This window comes from Podarcis raffonei, chromosome 6 (assembly GCF_027172205.1).
Source record: "Podarcis raffonei isolate rPodRaf1 chromosome 6, rPodRaf1.pri, whole genome shotgun sequence".
Classification (NCBI taxonomy): domain Eukaryota; kingdom Metazoa; phylum Chordata; class Lepidosauria; order Squamata; family Lacertidae; genus Podarcis; species Podarcis raffonei.
Genome location: NC_070607.1, coordinates 80,074,246 through 80,093,869, shown reverse-complemented (window position 1 = coordinate 80,093,869; position 19,624 = coordinate 80,074,246). Strand labels below are relative to the sequence as shown.

Genomic DNA, 19,624 nt, shown 5'->3' with positions numbered 1-19,624 from the left:
GTATAGATCAGGCAAAGGCTGCTCTAAGTCTTGCTGGGCCAATGGCAAAAAAGGTAGCCTGATCGCCTCCCCGCACCCTTCCCCCAGCTCACCACTCTTAAGGCTCTCTTCAGTTTCAGCACCATTAAACTAAACAGCGACCTGTGCTCTTGCAGCCAGCCTTCTGTCCCCGCTGCTCCTTCAAGCAGACTAACGGAGCTGTTTGTACAGCTGCCTGATTAATTGATCAAGCAGGCAGCCCACAAACAAAGGAAGAAGCTCTCATCTGATCCCCAGAAGTCGCCAGTAGCTCTGTGGATTTTTTTCTCTTGCAGGCATGGAGGAGGAGGACAGATGAAGAGATCCTGCTGAGAAGTGTGAGTGCCCTGGAAGCTTTCATCAGCCTGTTCCAGCCTTCCTGAGACAAGCAATGCCTGCGGGGATGAATAAGCATGGATCTCGATCGACTACCTCTTTGCCTCCCGATCCCATGGAGATTGTCAGGAGCAAGGCCTGCTCCAGAAGGGTCAAGCTTAATGTGGGTGGCTTGGCCCACGAGGTTTTATGGAGAACCCTGGACAGGTTGCCACGGACAAGGTTGGGTAAGCTCAGAGACTGCAACACCCACGAAACCCTTATGGATATATGTGACGACTACAACTTGGAGGAGAACGAGTATTTCTTTGATAGACACCCAGGGGCATTTACTTCTATCTTGAACTTTTACCGCACTGGCAAGCTGCACATGATGGAGGAAATGTGTGCCTTGTCCTTCAGCCAAGAACTGGACTATTGGGGGATTGACGAGATCTATCTGGAGTCCTGTTGCCAGGCAAGGTACCACCAGAAGAAGGAGCAGATGAACGAGGAGCTCAAGAGGGAAGCGGAAACAATGCGAGAGAGGGAAGGAGAGGAATTTGATAACACCTGCTGCGCCGAGAAGAGGAAAAAGCTCTGGGACCTTCTGGAGAAGCCCAATTCTTCTGTAGCAGCCAAGGTAAAGTCTAAGCTACACATACTTTATCTCTTGTGGAGACAGCATGTACCTATTGATCAGAGTAACGGCTGGGGAATACTGGGCTTTGAGTGTTTTATTGTACTATCCTGGCTGTACTGCCCGTAGCATCAAAAGGGATTGCCACAATGCAGTGTGCCATTCAATTCTTTTCTTTTCTGTGCTTTCATATTATGGAGTTATGTTTCAGTGTTGTTTTTAAGAGAGACGATTTGGGGACATAGACACAGATTGACCTGTCATTCTGCACTTCCTGCATTTTTACTGACACAAGAGTAGAGGACTTTCTGTGGGGGGCCAAAGCACTTAATGGAAAGTTTAAAAGGGCCATGGACAGATTATGCAAACACTTCATGTAGCCAAAGCCAGATATGTAATATATTCATAAATCATGAATGGATGCATTGGAGCTTTGCCAAATCTCCTGAAGAGTGTTTGGTGTTAGTATCCCCCAAAGTATGGATTTTGGTGTGACAGCAATACTGTATAGCATATTTCAATTCATTACCTAAAGGTTTGTTTTCCTTCTACTGGTATGTGCTGTGAAAATATTACCCATGTCAATTGAATTGTTGGTTTGGAAGCAGCTAAGTTCACTATATTGATATACCATTCACATTATGCAGACTATAGTTACTTAAGTTCTATGTTTAAATTCAACAAGTGTGCTACTCTTCCCATTCCTCTCCCTACCCCTGGACGGTGATGGCTTCCTAATGTTCATTCCAGCTTCTCTATTTTCTGGATGCAGTGTTCTAGCGGTTATGTTGATATCCTAATCTCCTGGACCACCACCATTTTTTTCATTTCTAGTCTCAGGCATTTTGGGGCGATCTGAAAACGTTGTTTTTTTCTTGTGATTACAGAGGACTGACTTTGTTTAAAGAAGAAAGAAAACACTGTGTCTGCATGGGGTCTCGTGGGATTCCATAAATTGGTATAGAAAGTTAGAAGCTTCCACTCTGATAGTCTCAGTCTGCCACTTAGATAAGTTCTGAGGCTGCTAAATGGCCCAATTTGGAGGGTGGGGTGGCTTTTTTGTGTTTGCGCAGGGGCTTTTTTGTGAACACCAAGCCACCTGATAGAAGTGGATGATGTTCTGCCTTGTCTTTCAGTCAAGAACTGAATGACAGGAAGTCATGAAAAGAGGGCAGAAGAGTCAGGGGAGAGGGTCCATAGCCTAGTGATAAGAGTCCACATTTGCATGAACCTGGAAGGTTCCAAGTTCATTCATTGGGATTTTCAGTTCAAAGGATCTCAGGCATCAATGTGATGAAAGAATTCTGGTTGAATACCCTGGAGATCTTCTGCCAGTCAGAATGGGTCAGCAATGGGGAATACAGACCCAACAGCAAAAGGTAACTTCAGGTGAAACTTGCTCTAACTTGGCTGCCTAACAGATGGGTGAGGAGTTTGCAACACTGCTGCCTTAGGCTACGCTCATCAAAACATGATATATACACACACCACTTCACTTGTGAAGGGTGCATGGTTGTATCAACCCCTTTCCCTTTTAAAGCATTGCAAAGTAGTGACCTAACCCTTTCATACCCTTGTGTATTTAAAGAAAAGTATTGATTTAAATCTTCTATTGCAACCCATGCAGTATTTCATACTTGTACCATCTAGAAAATGCAATGTGAAAAACGATACTTCAGGCTTGACGGTTTTTTGTTCGAGGGGCAGGTGGGTGAGATACACATTGGAAAGATTAAGGCTCCAAAAGTCACCATCACCAGTTTATGACCTTGAAGCTGCCAGTGTGGTGTTGCTGTAGGCGTGCCAGACTAGGACCTGGGAGACCAGGGTTCAGGGTGAATTCAGCTTGAAAACCACTGCCTTTCAGCACAAGGTTATTGTGAGGATTGACTGAAGAGTCACTGCCTTTCAGCACAAGGTTATTGTGAGGATTGACTGAAGAGGGGGAGATCCATGTATATACCACCTTGAGCTCCTTGGGGAGAAAAAAAGGTGGGTTACAAATACAATAAATTAATTAACACCAGCATAACCACAAAGAAACTGGGTGCAAATGTGAAGGCTATCATATTAGCAACGTGTAGCATTAAATTGGAAAACCTCAGATGGTCAGCTGTTAAGAAACCATGCGGGTCTCATAGTAAAGCAGTGGTTTTCAAGCTGAATTCTGTGGAACCCTAAGGCTCCTGGGAAAATTACCAAGAGTTTCTCAGTGAGAAGATCAGTAAAGGTTAGAACATAGGAAACTGCCTCCTACTGTGTCAGACTGTTGGTCCATCTAGCTCAGTATTTCCCGGATTTCAGGCAAGGGCCTTCCACAGCCCTCCATGGAGATGCTGGACTCATGGACCTTCTGTAGCTTCCACCACTGAGCTACATCCATTCCCCAAGCTTCCTGGAGTGGCAGCTGGCTGATGGTTATCAACCTTCCTTTGTATGGTGCAGCAAGAGTGGAATGTTGCCAACTGTCTGCTCAGTTGAGATGTGGCAGTGGAGACATCCCCAAAGCCGTGAGTGTCTTGGATGAAGGGAGCAAAACACCTCCCAAAATCTTCTGCGATATGCAGAACTTCATTGCGTACACTATGGGACATCTCAACAGGTAGTATTTTCTGAAGGGAGAATCTTTGAAAACCACGGCCATCAAACAAATAGGCATGGAAGCAGTTGCGATTTTTCTAGTCAGTGGGATGGTCTCGGAATACGCTGTGATATGCAAATTGCACATTCTAGCAAGAAGACTTTACACTTTGCTGGATTAGATGCTTCTGCATGAGCACAGCCCGGTGATTGTAAAAGAAACTGATAATTCCTTTAAAGTTCTGAGAAGGCGTTTCAAGGATTGAGGGACATCTGATGCAGTGTGTCAGGAAAAGGGATGTTGTGTGGCTTTCAAAAACAACAACCAATTGTCGTTTTTATTTCTCACAACAGACTGATCCAGGCTGCCTTTTTAAATATATATTTCAGATGTCACAGTGCTGAATGTGAATAATTTATCAGGGTGTTTTGGCATGCGTGCAGAATCCCAAAACGTCGGCCTCCGGCTTAGGCCGGCTGTGGCACAGAATCAAAATCCATTAGAGGCTGTTGATGTTTCATGATTTATTGTATATGAGCATGATCATCCTTGCCAAAGAAGTGTCTTTTGTGATTTATAAGTCAAATCCATTCTAGGGTTTGCCTTCTGGAGAGAAGAGGGAGAGAGAAATCCAGTGTAAATGCATTTAGCAATTGCAGGCTTATGTACTAATTTAGAGTGGATTGTGGGAGCACATTGCACTTCCTTGCGAGCTTCCGCTGCTGAGATTCTTAGCACAGGCTCGGATGCTGAGTTGCTCCTCTGTTCACATAAGAGGGTATGGTTCCACCAAGTCTCCCTGCTTCTTTAACCTGCCCCACAAACACACATTATATCCAAATCATTCTCAGGGAGAGGGTCCTGCTCTTTCTAATATTTTTTGTGGCAATTGCCCTCATTGCCTTTTTTGGCAGCAAGATGAATGTATTTGGATTTTCATACCTTTGAAATGCTAAGATTTTGTTTGGAGTTTTTATAATTTGTATTGTTTGTACTTGATTTTGTGCGTTGATTATTCATGAGCTACCTTGGTGGTGGTGGTCTTCTTTTTTTAAAGCCAAAACGCAGCATGTAAATAAACAGTAACATTTTTTAAAAAAAATAAATTTTTATTAAATTTTATTTTACAAATTAATCAACACAATCCTGTTCTCAAATTTCCAGTTTTTGTACTTCCACCAGCTCCTCCACCAATCATCCATATTTTCTATTCATTACGCATTTTCCATTTCTTATAGTGCCAGTTAATACTAACTTATCGTCTCAGGTTTTTTTCTTTTACAATACATCTTTAACAATCACAAAACCTCTTTAAAACCGACTAACGTTGTCTGTGCATCACATATATTTTTCAGATAATCCGTAAACTTTCCCCAGTCCTCAATGAATTTGTGATCCTTTTGATATCTAATTTTCCCAGTCATTTTGTCCAATTCTGCGTAATCCATAAGTTTCATTCTCCTCTCTTCAAGTGTCGGTAGTTCCTCTTGTTTCCATTTTTGGGCCATTAATATTCTTGCCGCTGTTACTGCATATTGAAAGAGTTTATAGTCCCTTCTATTGATCTCTCTTCCTGTTATTCCTAACAAAAAGGCTTCTGGTTTCATTACAAATGTATATTTAAACATCTTTTTCAACTCATTATATATCATTTCCCAGAAACCCTTAACCTTCTTACATTCCCACCACATATGAAAGAATGATCCTTCTTTTTCTTTACATTTCCAGCACTTATTACATGTTTTGTACATTTTTGCTAACTTAACCGGTGTAATGTACCATTTTCATAATGTTTTCCTTTATCGCCGAACATGCAGTAAATTTCATATTTTCATTCCATACTTTTTCCCAATCAGCCAGTTGTATGTTATAACCAAAATCTCTGGCCCAATGTATCATAACCGACTTAATCTCCTCATCCTTCGTTTGCCATTCCAATAAAATTTTATACATTTTTAACATTATCTTCAAATCATTATTTATTATCTCTGTTTGAAATTTCGATTCTTTTTCTATATATCCCCTCTCTTTAAGATCCTTTTTAAACATTTCATTTACCTGAAGATAGTGCAACCAGTCAAACACATAGTCTTTAACTTGTTCATATGGCTTCATTTTCCATTTCTCCCCCACTTTAGTTACCAAGTCTCCATAGGTAATCCAATTTCTTCTCATGTTAATTTTCTTTACACTCATTACCTCTAGTGGAGACAACCAGTGTGGGACTTTAGGTTCCAATATATTTTTATACCTGTCCCAAATTTCTAATATGGAACTCCTAAAAATATGATTCTCAAAACCTTTATGACTTTTCTTCTTCTCCAACCATAAATAGGCATGCCATCCAAATCTGTTATCAAAACCTTCCAAATCTAATAGTTTATTGTTTTTTAATTTTATCCAATCCCTTAACCAGCAGAGACAAGACGCTTCATAGTATAGTTTCAAATCTGGCAGGGCAAAACCACCTCTTTCTTTCGCATCAGTAACTTAAATTGTATTCTTGGCTTTTTACCCTGCCAGATATATCTTGAGATCATTCTTTGCCACTCTATGAAGATCTTTGTCCCCTTAATTATAGGAATCATCTGAAACAAAAATAGTGGTGAGCATAGCTGCCTTCCAAACAGTAACATTTTAGGGTATCCCACACCATTGCCAAGTTTTCCCCAAGCCCCTTAGCAGATTTTCAGGGGGTGCCAAGAACTGCAGAAGAAAGCAGGAGGCGGAGAGACCTTCCCCAGGAATATGAACTTGACGTTTCGTTCATAGGAGGAAAGTTAAGCTGCAAGCTGGGATATCTGACGAACTGGATCATCAAATCCCCATGTGTCGGACTGACCTAATCTGCCCTAACGCATGGATCGTAATTTAGCTGTCTATCAAATTTCACATTTCTCCAAATGTTGCAATAACATTGGCACTGGTACGGCTTAATAGGAGTGAGAGGGGTGAGTGCAGTGTAAATTCCCCCGTGGAGTGAATCCAGTGCTGCCACTGATGTGTCTGCACTACACTGATCTTGTTGCTGCCTCTCCTCTCTCCCTCTGGGTAAGATGCAGTGATGCTGGTGATGAAAAGTAAATCACTTTTTTCTAAACCAATTTGAGGATTTTTTAATGATCCAGCGGTGGATAAATTTTCTGATCAAGCGGTGGTTAAATTTTATTAGCTAACTAAATAGAAATTGCTACCCCACCAACTGTTGCAGTGCAATTCTTGGCGGTTTAAATGTATCAAAACCCATTTAATACAGTGGTACCTTGGTTCTCAAACTTAATCTGTTCCGGAAATCCGTTCCAAAACCAAAGTGTTCCAAAACCAAGGTGCACTTTCCCATAGAAAGTAATGCAAAATGGATTAATCCGTTCCAGACTTTTAAAAACAACCCCTAAAACAGCAATTTAACATGAATTTTACTATCTAATGAGACCATTGATCCATAAAATGAAAGCAATAAACAATGTACTGCAGCCACACAATCAATCAATCAGTAGCTGAACTGGGTTCCACACAGTCACAAAAACAAAAGAAAAAAGCTGCAAAAACAAAAATTCAAAATAAATAGCAAAAACAGTCAGTGTGACATTCAAAACAGAAGTGTGGCACTCAAATTGGAAGCGTAACGCTCAAAATAGAGCACGTTCGGCTTCTGAAAAATGTTCGTAAACTGGAACACTTACTTCTGGGTTTGCAGTGTTTTGCTTCCAAGTTGTTTGAGTACCAAGGTGTTTGAGAACCAAGGTACCACTGTATTTTCTGAGTGAAAATAAATTTAAATCCTTATTTAAATATGTACTGAAATGTGAAACTCATGTAGATATGTTTTAACAACAATAACAGCCACAGATTAATGTGGAAGGGGGATGGAATGGGTTAATGAGTAAATACATCTGCCATTGATACAGACCAGCAACCGACTGACCGATTCATCCAACCAAGCAAAGCCAGGCAAAATGGGACTATGATATCTCTAGGCTTCAGTTTGGTGCTAGAAAACAAACCAACCACATTTACGTGATTTAACCTAGTAGGATTCACCTGTCTAAATCCAATTTTCTTTTCACCTTGTTATCCAAGACTCCCTTTTGCATTCATCAGAATCTGCTGTAACTTATTTCTCTAATATTTACTGGACAAGCAAAGGAGGGGATATTGAGCTGTTGATAATATCACTTAAAACGGGCCACCTGGTGCCTCTCAACACACACTAACCACACTATCATGATCAAAATCAGAGCTAGACATAAAAGAAGAACAGCACAGGCAAAATCAAACATTTCAATGTCCCATTGGTTTCAGTGGGTGAATTAAGCACAAACATAACTTTCTCCACCTGAAGTAAATGGAACTTAAAAGTGCTTAACTTTGTCTGGATTTTGGCATAAATTAATCTCTGCACTTTCCAAGATAGTTATGGTAGTGCTAATCAGTGACCATGATAATATTCCAGGTTGATTAATCTGTAACACAAAGGATACATGGACATTTAAAAGCTCAACCTAAGTCAGCCTTGTACTTAAGCGCTTTCTTGGTAGCTATAGGCAACAAGGAATCACATGCAGGTGAGTGGACTGGTAGAGGAAAGACAGAGTATTTATTCCTTCTCTCCTTTCTGTGCCTGGCATAGAAAACGATTGGGTTGTTAGAGGAGGGAAGACCTCTCCACAGGCCCCAGCATAGAAAGGCCACAAGCTTCTTCTCAGTTTCTCATCTGCCAGTTACCAGCAGGCTGGTAATTTGTTTATTTATTTACTTATTTTGCAGCCTAGTAAGGTGCATACATCAAAACAGGGCCCTGTCCTGGTTTCTAATCCATAATTGACTTCTGACTTCTGTTCCATGATTGAAACTAAGACCTCCACGTCCAATCTGACTATGGACTAACATGAACTTATCTCATAAACTCTTATCTCTAATTCTGTAACGAATTATCTTTATGAGCTTGAGTTTGTAATCTCTATTTGAGTTTGTAATCCTTGTCAGAATACATACTTTTGAATGGATTAGTTTTTGTTACTATTGACTATTGATTTGTGAGTAGGGACCACTCCCACTATTGAAACTTACATTGGCCTGAGTTCTTGGTGTGCTTTTTTCTTAGTAATTTTTTGGGGCTTATTTGCAAGGTTGCTGTAAACATGCAGAGAAAGAAGAAAGCTACTCTTGGTAATACTTTTATTGTACACATGGGGAAGGGGAAATGGAATCTGGAGAAGTGTTGAGGATCTTAGGTGAAATTAGCATCATACATTGGTGTGCATCATACAATGTGGCTTGTTTAGCCTTATATGTGCAAAGGTATGATGCTTGTTCCCTGGGCTAAATGACCGTCTCTAGAAGAATGTGAACAAACCAATGATCTATCATTGGATCGCATTAGTTTTGTTTGTTTTACTTTAGAATGGCCCACTCGCTGGATCATCACCTTGTCTTGGTGAGTGGGCTTGCATGTTCCTATGACCCTTGTGAAGTGAAGTGAAGAGTGTTTGAGGACCAGGACATTTACAGGGAAACCAAAATGCTTGTTTACAAAGCTATTGTACTACCAACCTTACTATATGCTTGTGAAACATGGGCCACTTATAAACACCATCTCCAACACCTCAAAAGATTCCATCAACAGTGTCTCCAAAAAATTTTACACATCACTGGAAGACAGGTAAATTAATACCAGTGTACTGGAAGAAGCAAAGATCACCAGCGTTGAAGCAATGATTCTTCAACATCAACTTCGTTGGACTGGTCATGTTGTGCGGATGCCTTATGATCATCTTCCAAAGCAACTACTCTATTCCCAACTTAAGAATGGAAAGCGTAATGCTGGTGGTCAACAAAAGAGGTTTAAAGACTGTCTCAAGGCAAATCTTTAAAAATGTAGTATAAACACTGACAACTGAGAAACACTGGCCTGTGAGCGCTCCAGTTGGAGAACAGCCTTTACCAAAGGTTTCATGGACTTTGAAGACACTCGAACTCAGGACACAAGGGAGAAACGTGCTAAGAGGAAGGCACGTTTGGCAAATCCACACTGTGATCAACTCCTGCACAGAAATCAATGTCTCCACTGTGGAAGGATGTGTGGATCCAGAATTGGCCTCCACAGTCACTTACAGACACACTGTTAAGACCATATTCATGGAAGACAATCTCACCAGCTACGAGTGATCGCCAAAGAGAAAAGAGAGACTTTAAAATGGGTGCAAAAGGCTCAGAAATTCATTAGAGCAGCTGTGCTGGATTGTTCAGCCCTTTCCCAGTACTGTTCTCCTAAAGCTGCTATAATAATTCTCAGAGGCAAAGTAAGGAGTGTGCAGATCCAATAGAATTATTGGGGGGAAGGGGAGACTTAAATTAGGGAAATAGCCTCGGCTGCTAATACTTAAACACCCGCTTTCCTGGTTCTGCAACTTCCATCAAATTCAAAGTGCCCTGCTGCACCCATTGTATAATTTTTTGAAAATGCAGTAGATCCCATCACACACATCCTGCGTCACTTGCGCTTTGTCCTTGTCATAAGGAGTGCATCTTCTGTAAAAGGCAGGGTATAGATTTTCGGCTCTGCTCTTCTGTTATGAGTGAAACAGCTGTGCCTGATTATAATAATTTGGGGACTGCAATCTGCACACATTTCAAGTCAGCCCCAACCCATTGTCTGCAGCCACTTCATAAATGTCATCCTTTGTGTTGAGCAGGTGGCATTGTCTGGTGACCAAAAGATCAACACTCTCTCTCTCCTTTATTTATTTCTAAGGAAGGGCCTTTCATTTTCTTTGCCAGCAGTTCATCACATTCTCCTGTGCAAACCAATCCAGTGGAAGTAATTCAGGAATTGCTGGAGAGGAATCTCTAGCCAGTGTTACTGAGGCAGTCAGATGAACTCATTGTAATTGCTTTTGCGTTCTTAAGAATTGATGCTTCTGTGATCTGTTAAAGTTTAAGTCAGGGATGGGGAACCTGTGGTCCTTGCAGATGCTGTTGAGCTCCCAACTCCCATAACCCATAACTAACATAGCCAGTGGTCAGGCATCAAGGGAGTTGGAGTCTAATATCTGCAATGACACAGGTTCCCCATGGACCCAACATTAAATAAACACATAATTGATTGTAGTCGGCACTTAAAAGCTTCTTTTCTGACTCTAGTTTTTCAAAAAAAGAATGCAGTTGATTTTTCACTGTAAAAGTCATTCTTAATGCCATGAGTCATTACCATGCAACTTCTAAAGCTCAGTACATGCCTGTAGTGCACATGCTAGCACACTACTTGTGACACATACATTCCCTGATCAGAAGCAGCTATCCAGACTTTAGCTTTGAGAGCAGTGTTGGGACATGTGAAGCATTTGAGACTGCCAGGTTGTAACCTGGAGATTTCATCTTTACAATTAGCTCTGATGCTGGAGTGGGTAATGAAGCATCTACAGCTTCTGCTGCCTGCCCTCTCCCTGACCTACTGTATGGCACAACTGGAAACCAACTCACACCTTCTGTTTATATGTACAAAACATCTGGGGGAAGATGCCAAAATACTTGTGAGATGCAGCATATGCCACACATGGACAACAACCCAACAGAAGTTCTAATATGGTAGAGCTGCCATCTCTTGATCTGAAATAGTTGGGATGGGAACCATTGGATCATCATACATTATCAACAAGTTTGTTTGTTTGGGTGGTGCAAGAGATTGTAGCACTCAGAGCGTGGTTGGTTGCATTCAGCTGATTCCAGTGAGTTTTGTTTGTGTGTGAGAGGGGGTGAGGGGTTGTTGGGTTAAGTTAGCCATATCGATTTGTATGTTGTTGGGAACAGAGACATTGTATGTACTCTTGTTGTCTATGGAAATCCTTCAATTATATTTACATACCGTACTGGCTCGAATATAAGCTGCAGCCTCAAATAAGCCACACCTTTAAAATTCAAGAGGAAAAAGAAAAAAAGACAACACCCAAATATAAGCCGCTCCCTTAAAATACCACAGGCACTCACACCCGTAAAAGGAGTCATCAGTGGTAGGGAGCCTCTGTGCAGCTCCATCGAAAGAGATTGGGCAAAAGGTGGGGGCAGAGCCAATATTCTGCTTCCCAAAGATGGGAGCCTCCCTCTTGAATTCCTGACCAGGCTTTTGGGCTCCTGCTCTGCCCATAAGGAAGATGGAGGGAGGGAGGGATCTGAGTTTGTGGGGTTGTGGGAACTTGAATCCAAAAAGAACCTGCGGGGGCATGGAAGGAGGATTGAGAGGAGATCCCATTCCCCCCCCCGACCCTGTCATTAAAACTGAAATGGTTGGTGTGTAAAAGCCAATTTTTGTAATGTCGCAAATTTAAGCTGCACCTTAACTTTTCACGGTTGGAATTTGGAAAGAAAGTGTGACTTATGTTCAGGCCAATACGATATATATTATACATTATCAACAAGTCTCAGTGTGCAGTTGGGTTGGAGACAGACTGGCTCTCTACCCTATGGCAGAGTCAGAACGGAATAATCTCCTATTACCAAAGAATACCCTCTTCACCCAGAACCATTAAAGAAACTGGCAAACTGTCTGCATTAGGAGGTTGCAGTCCAGCTTCTTGCACATGGTTAAAACTCCTCAGTCCTATGGCAAGAGCACCCTAATCCTAAAAATATGTGTGCTTTGCTTCACTCTGCATCCCAGCATTTCCATAGTTATGGGCTGAACCCTGAGTGACAAAATCTGTGCGAAACCCAACCACATTATCATAGCTACTGTTGTGAAGCTGACAGCCATGTGTTCCCCAAGTACATCAGGCCAACCCTCTCCACCCTAAAACCTGGGCAGCTTTGATTCGTAATTGCAGGCTGCCACAATGGCCATTGTCATGCTCCTTGAAGCTGCGAACATGGAAATTGCAGGGATGGAGAAAATCAGAACAGTGGTGACTCACATCCCAAATATGAAGCTGCTGTGAGGAGATCTCCATCTCTTTCAGAAGGATCCAGAGATAGTGATGGAAGGCACTTGGCAATAAATTTTATTTGTGTTGAGTGCTTGGCCCTCTTCGTTGGGAAAATAAGCAAATAAATCTCATGTAGTCCAGCTCAACCAGACAACACATAGGCAATAATCTTAAGCAAGAGTGATGGCACTCTTAATGCATTGGGAATTGGTCCTCTGCATTAAAAGCTAATTAACATTCGTTCTTATTACTAGGCTGTAACACCTATCAATGTCTTTAGTGGATCAGTTTCTTCTGTCTCATCTGATGGCAACATCCTTGCCAGATCCCTACAAATTATTTAGCTTGAAATAATCCCTCTTATGCTACTAGGTGTTTGCTTTTGAGATGGTTCCTTTAACTCCTGTTTCTGCTTACTTTTCCAGCACTCCTGATCCTCCTTGCCCATATGTTTATATTTGCCTTCTGCTTATAGGCTCCAATGTTTGCTGTGTCTTTACTTAGTCATGCTTTCCTCGGCTGCCCTTGCCAATTGGATTGGATTTAGCTGGAATGAAAGTTGGGTTGCAGGTTATTTCCTTAAATGCCTCTTCTTTTCATGTGGATTTTCAAGCAGAGGCTTCCTTAGAGGCTTTGCCACGGCAATTAAAGTTAGCATGGATTATTCACCTTGCTTTTCAGTGTTTTCTCACTGAGAGCGCAGCGCTTTTTAAAATACCTGTATCGTTGTAGACATGAAGCAAATCAGCTCCCAAATATTGACCTTTGTGAATTTTGCTATTTGGATAAGAACACACACACACCCTGGATGTTTTCTGAATATTCCAAACAGCATACAGATATCCTTCAGATGGTCACCACATGATCCTTTGAGTGCTGTCAAACATGTTTAGCTACATCCTTGGCTAGCGCTGTGAGAGTCCCACCCCCATGTCCTTCCCCACATTGTCCTTTCATTGCACTGTCCCCAGAACTGCTCCAGAGAGTTGGGGGGAAGCCCTGAACAGATTTATGGGGTGCAGTGGGGGCCAGAGGGGAAGAACATACCATTGAGTAAAGAGAAATCCTTGCATTGACAGAACCATGTATGTAACATTACATTGAATACAATCCATTATCACTGATGCTACAATAAGATCTGAGCCAGGCCTCCTCCTCCGCAACCACCCTTGGATCTCCATAATGAAAAAAATCACCCAGTTTATGTTAAATTGGAACATAAACTTCTGTTTATTTATTGCAGTTTAACAAGCGTGTGGTTTCATAAACGGTATCGGTCAATTAAAATCATGGGGTGCCTATCCAGACCTATAACTTCCACTACCTGCTCTCACCCACTAAACCCACCTCTCAGATATCTACTTGTCTTCCTATCTCCTAACTGTTCCTGACTCAGCTTATTTTGCTGCACTAACTCAACCTACCCACAGACTCTATCCCAATTCACTCCCACTCCAACCAACCACCCAACTCCCAATGAACTCCTCCTCTTGCCCCTCCCAGAGCTGGTTTTATAGTCCCTCTGACTCCACCCCCCTGGGTTCTAATTGGGTAACCTGTTTAACTATTCACCTCCAGCACTCTCATATATTAATGTCATACCCCCCGCCAGACTTTATTCATTTGCTGGAGTAGGAGGGGGGAGGCCATTTTTGCTTATCTCCACCCCCGTGTCTTGTAGTCACCACTGCACAGTTCCATTACAGGAAAACAATAAAACACTTAATAGCTAGTAAAAATAAACCACAAACATCCTGTCTCTCTCCCCCACTACCCATACCAATACCAATAAATACATAATGACACCCAAAATGAAATCGGAACACCACACAAGAAAAAAAAGAGAGCAAGGGGCTCTTCAGTAGGGATTGCCAAATCTGTCAGTTTCAGCTTCTCTTGGTTTCTCATTTTGCCAGGCTTAAGCTCAGTGTTCCACATCATTTCGCAATTTTTTAAAAAGTCCTCACGAAAATTCCTCAGCATTTCAGTGTGAATTTCTCAAAATATGCACATTTTAGTTTGCAATTTTCCAAAATGTAATGCATGTGTATATATTGTGTTCACTAAAAAAATGCTTTGTTCTGCACAATTTACACTAGTATATGCATTTTTGTAAACATGTCTTGGCTGAAGAACTGCATTGCAACATTCGGAGAAGAGCAGCTTTCGAAGGATGGCCATAGTTTGGTTCACGTATGGTTTTGGAATGAATTGGGTAGCCTTGGCTTGAAACGCAAACAAAACCCAATTTCTCTGCCTTCCCTGGTCTTCAGGGCTTTTCGAAACACATGGGGCATGTTCGAGCACAGCTGGCAAAGTGTTGCAGAGATGTGGGGCCCGTGCAGAAAAGGCCCTTCCCTAGCACCTGTCAATCAAATTGCTGTCAGAGGCAGTCACCTAAAGAGGACCTCTGCTGCCAGCTTCCAAGTATGGGCAGGTTAGCATGTGTGGAGGCGGTTCTTATCTGAAGAACAGTTAAGGCATTGATTTATAGAAGTTATTCCAAATTAGCAAGAGATATTCGTATGACTCCAACCAGAATAGGGATTTGGATTCCATAAAGAAGTGGATAAGTTATACTTTGCAAGATTATATTAGCTCTAGTTAATGGATTTTATTCATACTTTAGCATTGAGAAAGTCTCCATATTGAGTTGTGGCCAATAATGAAGATGGTATTTATTTATATCTCGTTCTGTTTACTCTTCCCTCATTAACCATCCAAATGGATTTACGAGAGTCCTCACAGTTATACAAGTAGAATAAGTGCCAAATATATGCAGCTATTTGTTTCAGTGTGCAAAAATAACACTAGCAAAATAAATGTTGCTTTTGCCCAGCTGAGGAACCATATCAAGAAGTTTAAAATATTAACAGCTTTTTCATAAGATCAAACTAAGGTGGGCCAGAGATCCAATCACCTGTCTTCAAAATCTATACTAGGCTAGTTTTAACAGTTTATTATGGATGTTTATAATGGATGTGCTTTTGTAGAGGTTTTGTTGCATTTGGGGGAGAATATTGACTGCTAGTTTACAGTGGTTGAAGTGCTGTTAGAAGGCAGTCCTCTATTTGAATGGTTGTTTTGTCTAAGTACAGTTTAAAGATAAAGAACCCTAAGAAGTAAGAGCAGGAGGAGACTTGCAGTGGTTTATCAACAATTAGTTAGCACCAGGGTGGATAAAAATCAATGATTTTTAAATTTTTAATGAATCAATTTTTAAAAATTTAAATCGGATTTTTAAAATAAAATGCTTTTGGAGGAAAAATCTTTCTAAAGATAGTTTTCTGTTTAAGTTGTATTATAGTCCAATATAGTTATATTATATTCATCAGGAAATAAGGATTTGTTTTAAGTTTTTCATGTGTGCTAAAACTCAGTCTAAGGGGGTTTTTTTAATTAAAAAAATCATTTAACCATATCAGTTAACAAACATGGATACATATGCTATAATGTTACTCTTTTAGTTAAATAAATAGCTTAAATTCTTATTAAGGAAATGATTATTTTTCTCCTTCCAATAAAGTACAGCAGAAAAGTTGTCCAAATATAAACAATAATTTCATAATTATCTGTATGTATTTCTAATAGTATATCCAAATCAGTAATTTTTGCTATAACTGTAAAAACTACTCTGAAAATTTATTATTCCAAAAATGAAACCTTCATCTGGTTGCAAATATTAAGATTATACCAGCAAGAATGAGTCTTTCTGCAAAGAAAAGAAAAGAAAAGATTTAAATCAAGTCTTACTGAATAGTGGTTTAAATCGTGAATTAAATTGATTTGATTTAAATCAAATCCACCCTGGTTAGCACTGGACAAAGAGATTGAGAATGTTCACACAGATTATCTGGTCACAATCTTCCTCACTATGGAGAGATGTGTTATATTTCTTTTTAAGATATAGCAATCCTTTTGAAATTTGCATCTCTCTAGTACCAATTCCCCATGCAAATTTTCTGCAGATCTCAGTAAGTAGCCACCGTAGAGAAGAACATAAAAATAGCCTGCAGGATCAGGCCAATGGCCCATCTTGTCCAGCATCCTGTTCTCACAGTGGCCAACCAGATGCCTGTGAGAAACCAGAGAGCAGGATTTGAGCACAAGAGCCTCCTCGCCACTTGCTTGTCTCGGTAAGACTTTCCACCCAAAGAAATGTTCAGATTTTCCCCCTCTGGTTTCTTTTCTTTCCCCTTCCTCTCTTTTCCAAGGGGGGGCAGTTGCCCAAAGTTTTGGGTCCTCTCTATGGTCTGCTACTGAGCTATGTATCCTTTGTAAGTGCTAAAACAGGGCTCAGAAAACTCTTTCAGCAGGGGGCCGGTCCACTGTGTCAGGAGTGCATGCAGGAGCCAGGCCCTGTGACCAGTAGGGCTTCGCAGGACTGGGGCCTTCCTAAGTTTGTTCTGGAGAGGCAAGGCGCAGCCGCACAGGTGAGGCCGCTTAGTGACTCACTGCACCTGGTGGTAAGAGCTGGTAAGGGATATAAGGTCAGCATTTCCCTTCGGCTCTTTGCCGCAGCAACACGTTTCCTGCCTTGCTGCATTTGGCATCTTTCTTCCTGATCCCCGGACCTCGGCTTCCTGACTCCCTGCTTGTTGATCCTCGGACCCTTGACTTTGTGACTCCTTGCTTCCTGACCCTTGGACCCCCGGCTTCTGGACTCTAGTTCCTGCTCCCATCCCACCATCTTGCCCCCGGTCCCGATGTCCTCAGCCGGGACTTTGATCACCCGTAGACCGGACCGTGACACACTGCCCCTCAGACCTTGGGGGGGCAGACTATATTTTGAGGGGGGGATGAACAAATACCTATGCACCACAAATAACCCAGAGATGCATTTTAAATAAAAGGACACGTTCTACCTTAGAAGGCGATTGGGCCGGATCCGGCCCTCGGGCCTTAGTTTGCCTACCCATGTGCTAAAACGAAGGGGTTTCTTTCTCCCTTGCCCACGTAGACATCAACAGAACACCAGGTCTCCATCACCACCCTGCAGGTACCTTGTATAACTATATTTATTTACCTGCCATATTTATAAATCACTCTTCCTTCAAAAAAGCTCAGGGCAATGTGCAATGCAAGAGAAACAGTAGCATGCCTCAAGTAAAGAAAACATTGAACAAACCTGAAGGATTTACAAAGTAACAATCATTAAACACAGATCTACAATTTGGTGTTGGGGAAGCTCTGGGTGAGCAAAATGGTCTTCAGTTCATGTCTAAATCTCTGCAAGGCAGGGGACAGGAGCCTGTGGAGGGTGCAATTCTGCGTGTCCTCTGCCTATGTATCTTCTCAAGTATTATGAGCAGAGAACCCCCACCAATCTTCAGGTAGGCTGGTATTGAAAGAGGTACTGCTGCATATATTTCAGCCCTGAAATGCTTAGGGCTTTATGAACTGTTCTCAGCAGCCTATAGCTAGGGCAGATTGTTAATTTTGGTTCTGTGAGTTTCTCATTTTTCCATCCTTCAATGCAGTTCACCACATTTCCACAGTAATGTGCATTAAAAAAATTGTCATGAACATCCATAAGAATTCTAATGCAATTCTCTCCTGATCAATTTTTTTTGTATGCAGTTTTGACTAATATACACTTTTTTTGCAAGACCTTCCCCTAATATGGTGCATTTTTGTACATGTTGTTTTGTTGGTGATCTGCATTGCAAAATTCAGAGAAGTGCTAATTTCAAAGGAAAGCTGTGTGGCAGCTTGCATATTGGTTGGGGAAGTGTGAATTGCATAATTTCTCATTAACATGCAAACAAAATCAAATTTCTCCTACGTCCCTACCAGTAATGCACAGGCAGCCAGCGTAGTACTTTTACAATTGGTGTTACATTCTCCCTTCTTGCTTCTCCCTAGCAGCCATATTCTGCACTAGCTTTCACTTCTGGACTATCTTCAAGGGCAGCCCCACACAGTAGTGTTGCAGTAGTCCAGACAAGGTCACCAGAGCATGAGTTACTAATACCAGAATATTTTAGTCCAGGGACAGACATACCTGGAAATAAGCACTCCTTGCCACCAAGTTCACCTGATCATTAGTTCCCACTGACAAAATATAAACAGTTCATTCCTTACCATTCATAAACAAAAGACCATAACGCTACAGATGCTGGTAATATATCAAAGGATAGAGCTGTGTGCTATCCATTGGGGACATGGGTGGCGCCATGGTCTAAACCACTGAACCTCTTGGGTTTGCCAAATGGAAGGTCAGCAGTTTGAATCATCACAACGGAGTGAGCTTTCGTTGCTCTGTCCCAGCTTCTGCCAACCTAGCAGTTTGAAAGCACACCAGTGCAAGTAGATAAATAGGTACTGCTGTGGTGGGAAGGTAAATGGCATTTCCATGCTCTCTGGCACTCGTCACGGTGGTCCGTTGCATCAGAAGCAGTTTAGTCATGCTGACCACATGACCCAGAAAGCTGTCTGTGGACAAATGCCAGCTCCCTTGGCCTGAAGTGAGATGAGCGCCACACCCCATAGTCGCCTTTGACTGGACTTAACCATCCAGGGATCCTTTACCTTTATTTTATCCATTGGATTAAATCTACTCTATTGCACAGTGGTACATTTAATGTTTTCTTCCTGCTGGAAATTCCAAGGCAATATTGATGCATAAAACATTCTCCAAGACAAAAATTAGCAACAAGGAACCTAGCCTAATAATAGCAATTTGGTTGAGACTATTTTCTTATATGTCTTTGCAGTTGCCTTTCATTTAAGGGTGGCTCCCCCCCTTTTTAAACCAATCTACTTATTGCTGCACTATCTCACTATCAATGTAATTAAACTGGGAGGGCATGGGTGGAAGATGGAATCTGGGTTCCATTATGATCCAGGAAATGTTGTTACTGCTGCTGTGGGGAGTGGGGAAATTGAATTGACACTGGAACATATGCCAAGAGCTTCCTCATTTAGAGAAAGAAGTTGTCTGGCAGAAGGAGGGTTTCCTGTGAGGGGGGTCATTAGACATGGAATGTACTCTTGCCTTTCTCTAAAACCGTCTGGTTGACAGAACCATTATAGAGGATTTATCTGTGCCTTCGCTCCATTTTTTATTTGATTTGAGAGAGAGGTGCTTGCTTCGATTTTGAGCAGCTGTACATAAACCTGAATCTGGAAGGACAGTTCTTTTACGCAGAG

General features: G+C 41.5%; 1 protein-coding gene across 1 annotated transcript in view; it reads left to right on the top strand.

Annotated features, from left to right (window-relative positions):
- Nucleotides 1-320: 320 nt before the first annotated feature.
- The window catches only part of KCNB1 (potassium voltage-gated channel subfamily B member 1), a 183,698-nt gene continuing 164,394 nt past the window's right edge, over nt 321-19,624 (top strand). Inside the window, exon 1 of the mRNA XM_053394207.1 lies at nt 321-976. Within this exon, the coding sequence (XP_053250182.1) occupies nt 410-976 (567 nt within the window). The 5' untranslated portion in view covers nt 321-409. The remainder of the gene's footprint in view (nt 977-19,624) is intronic.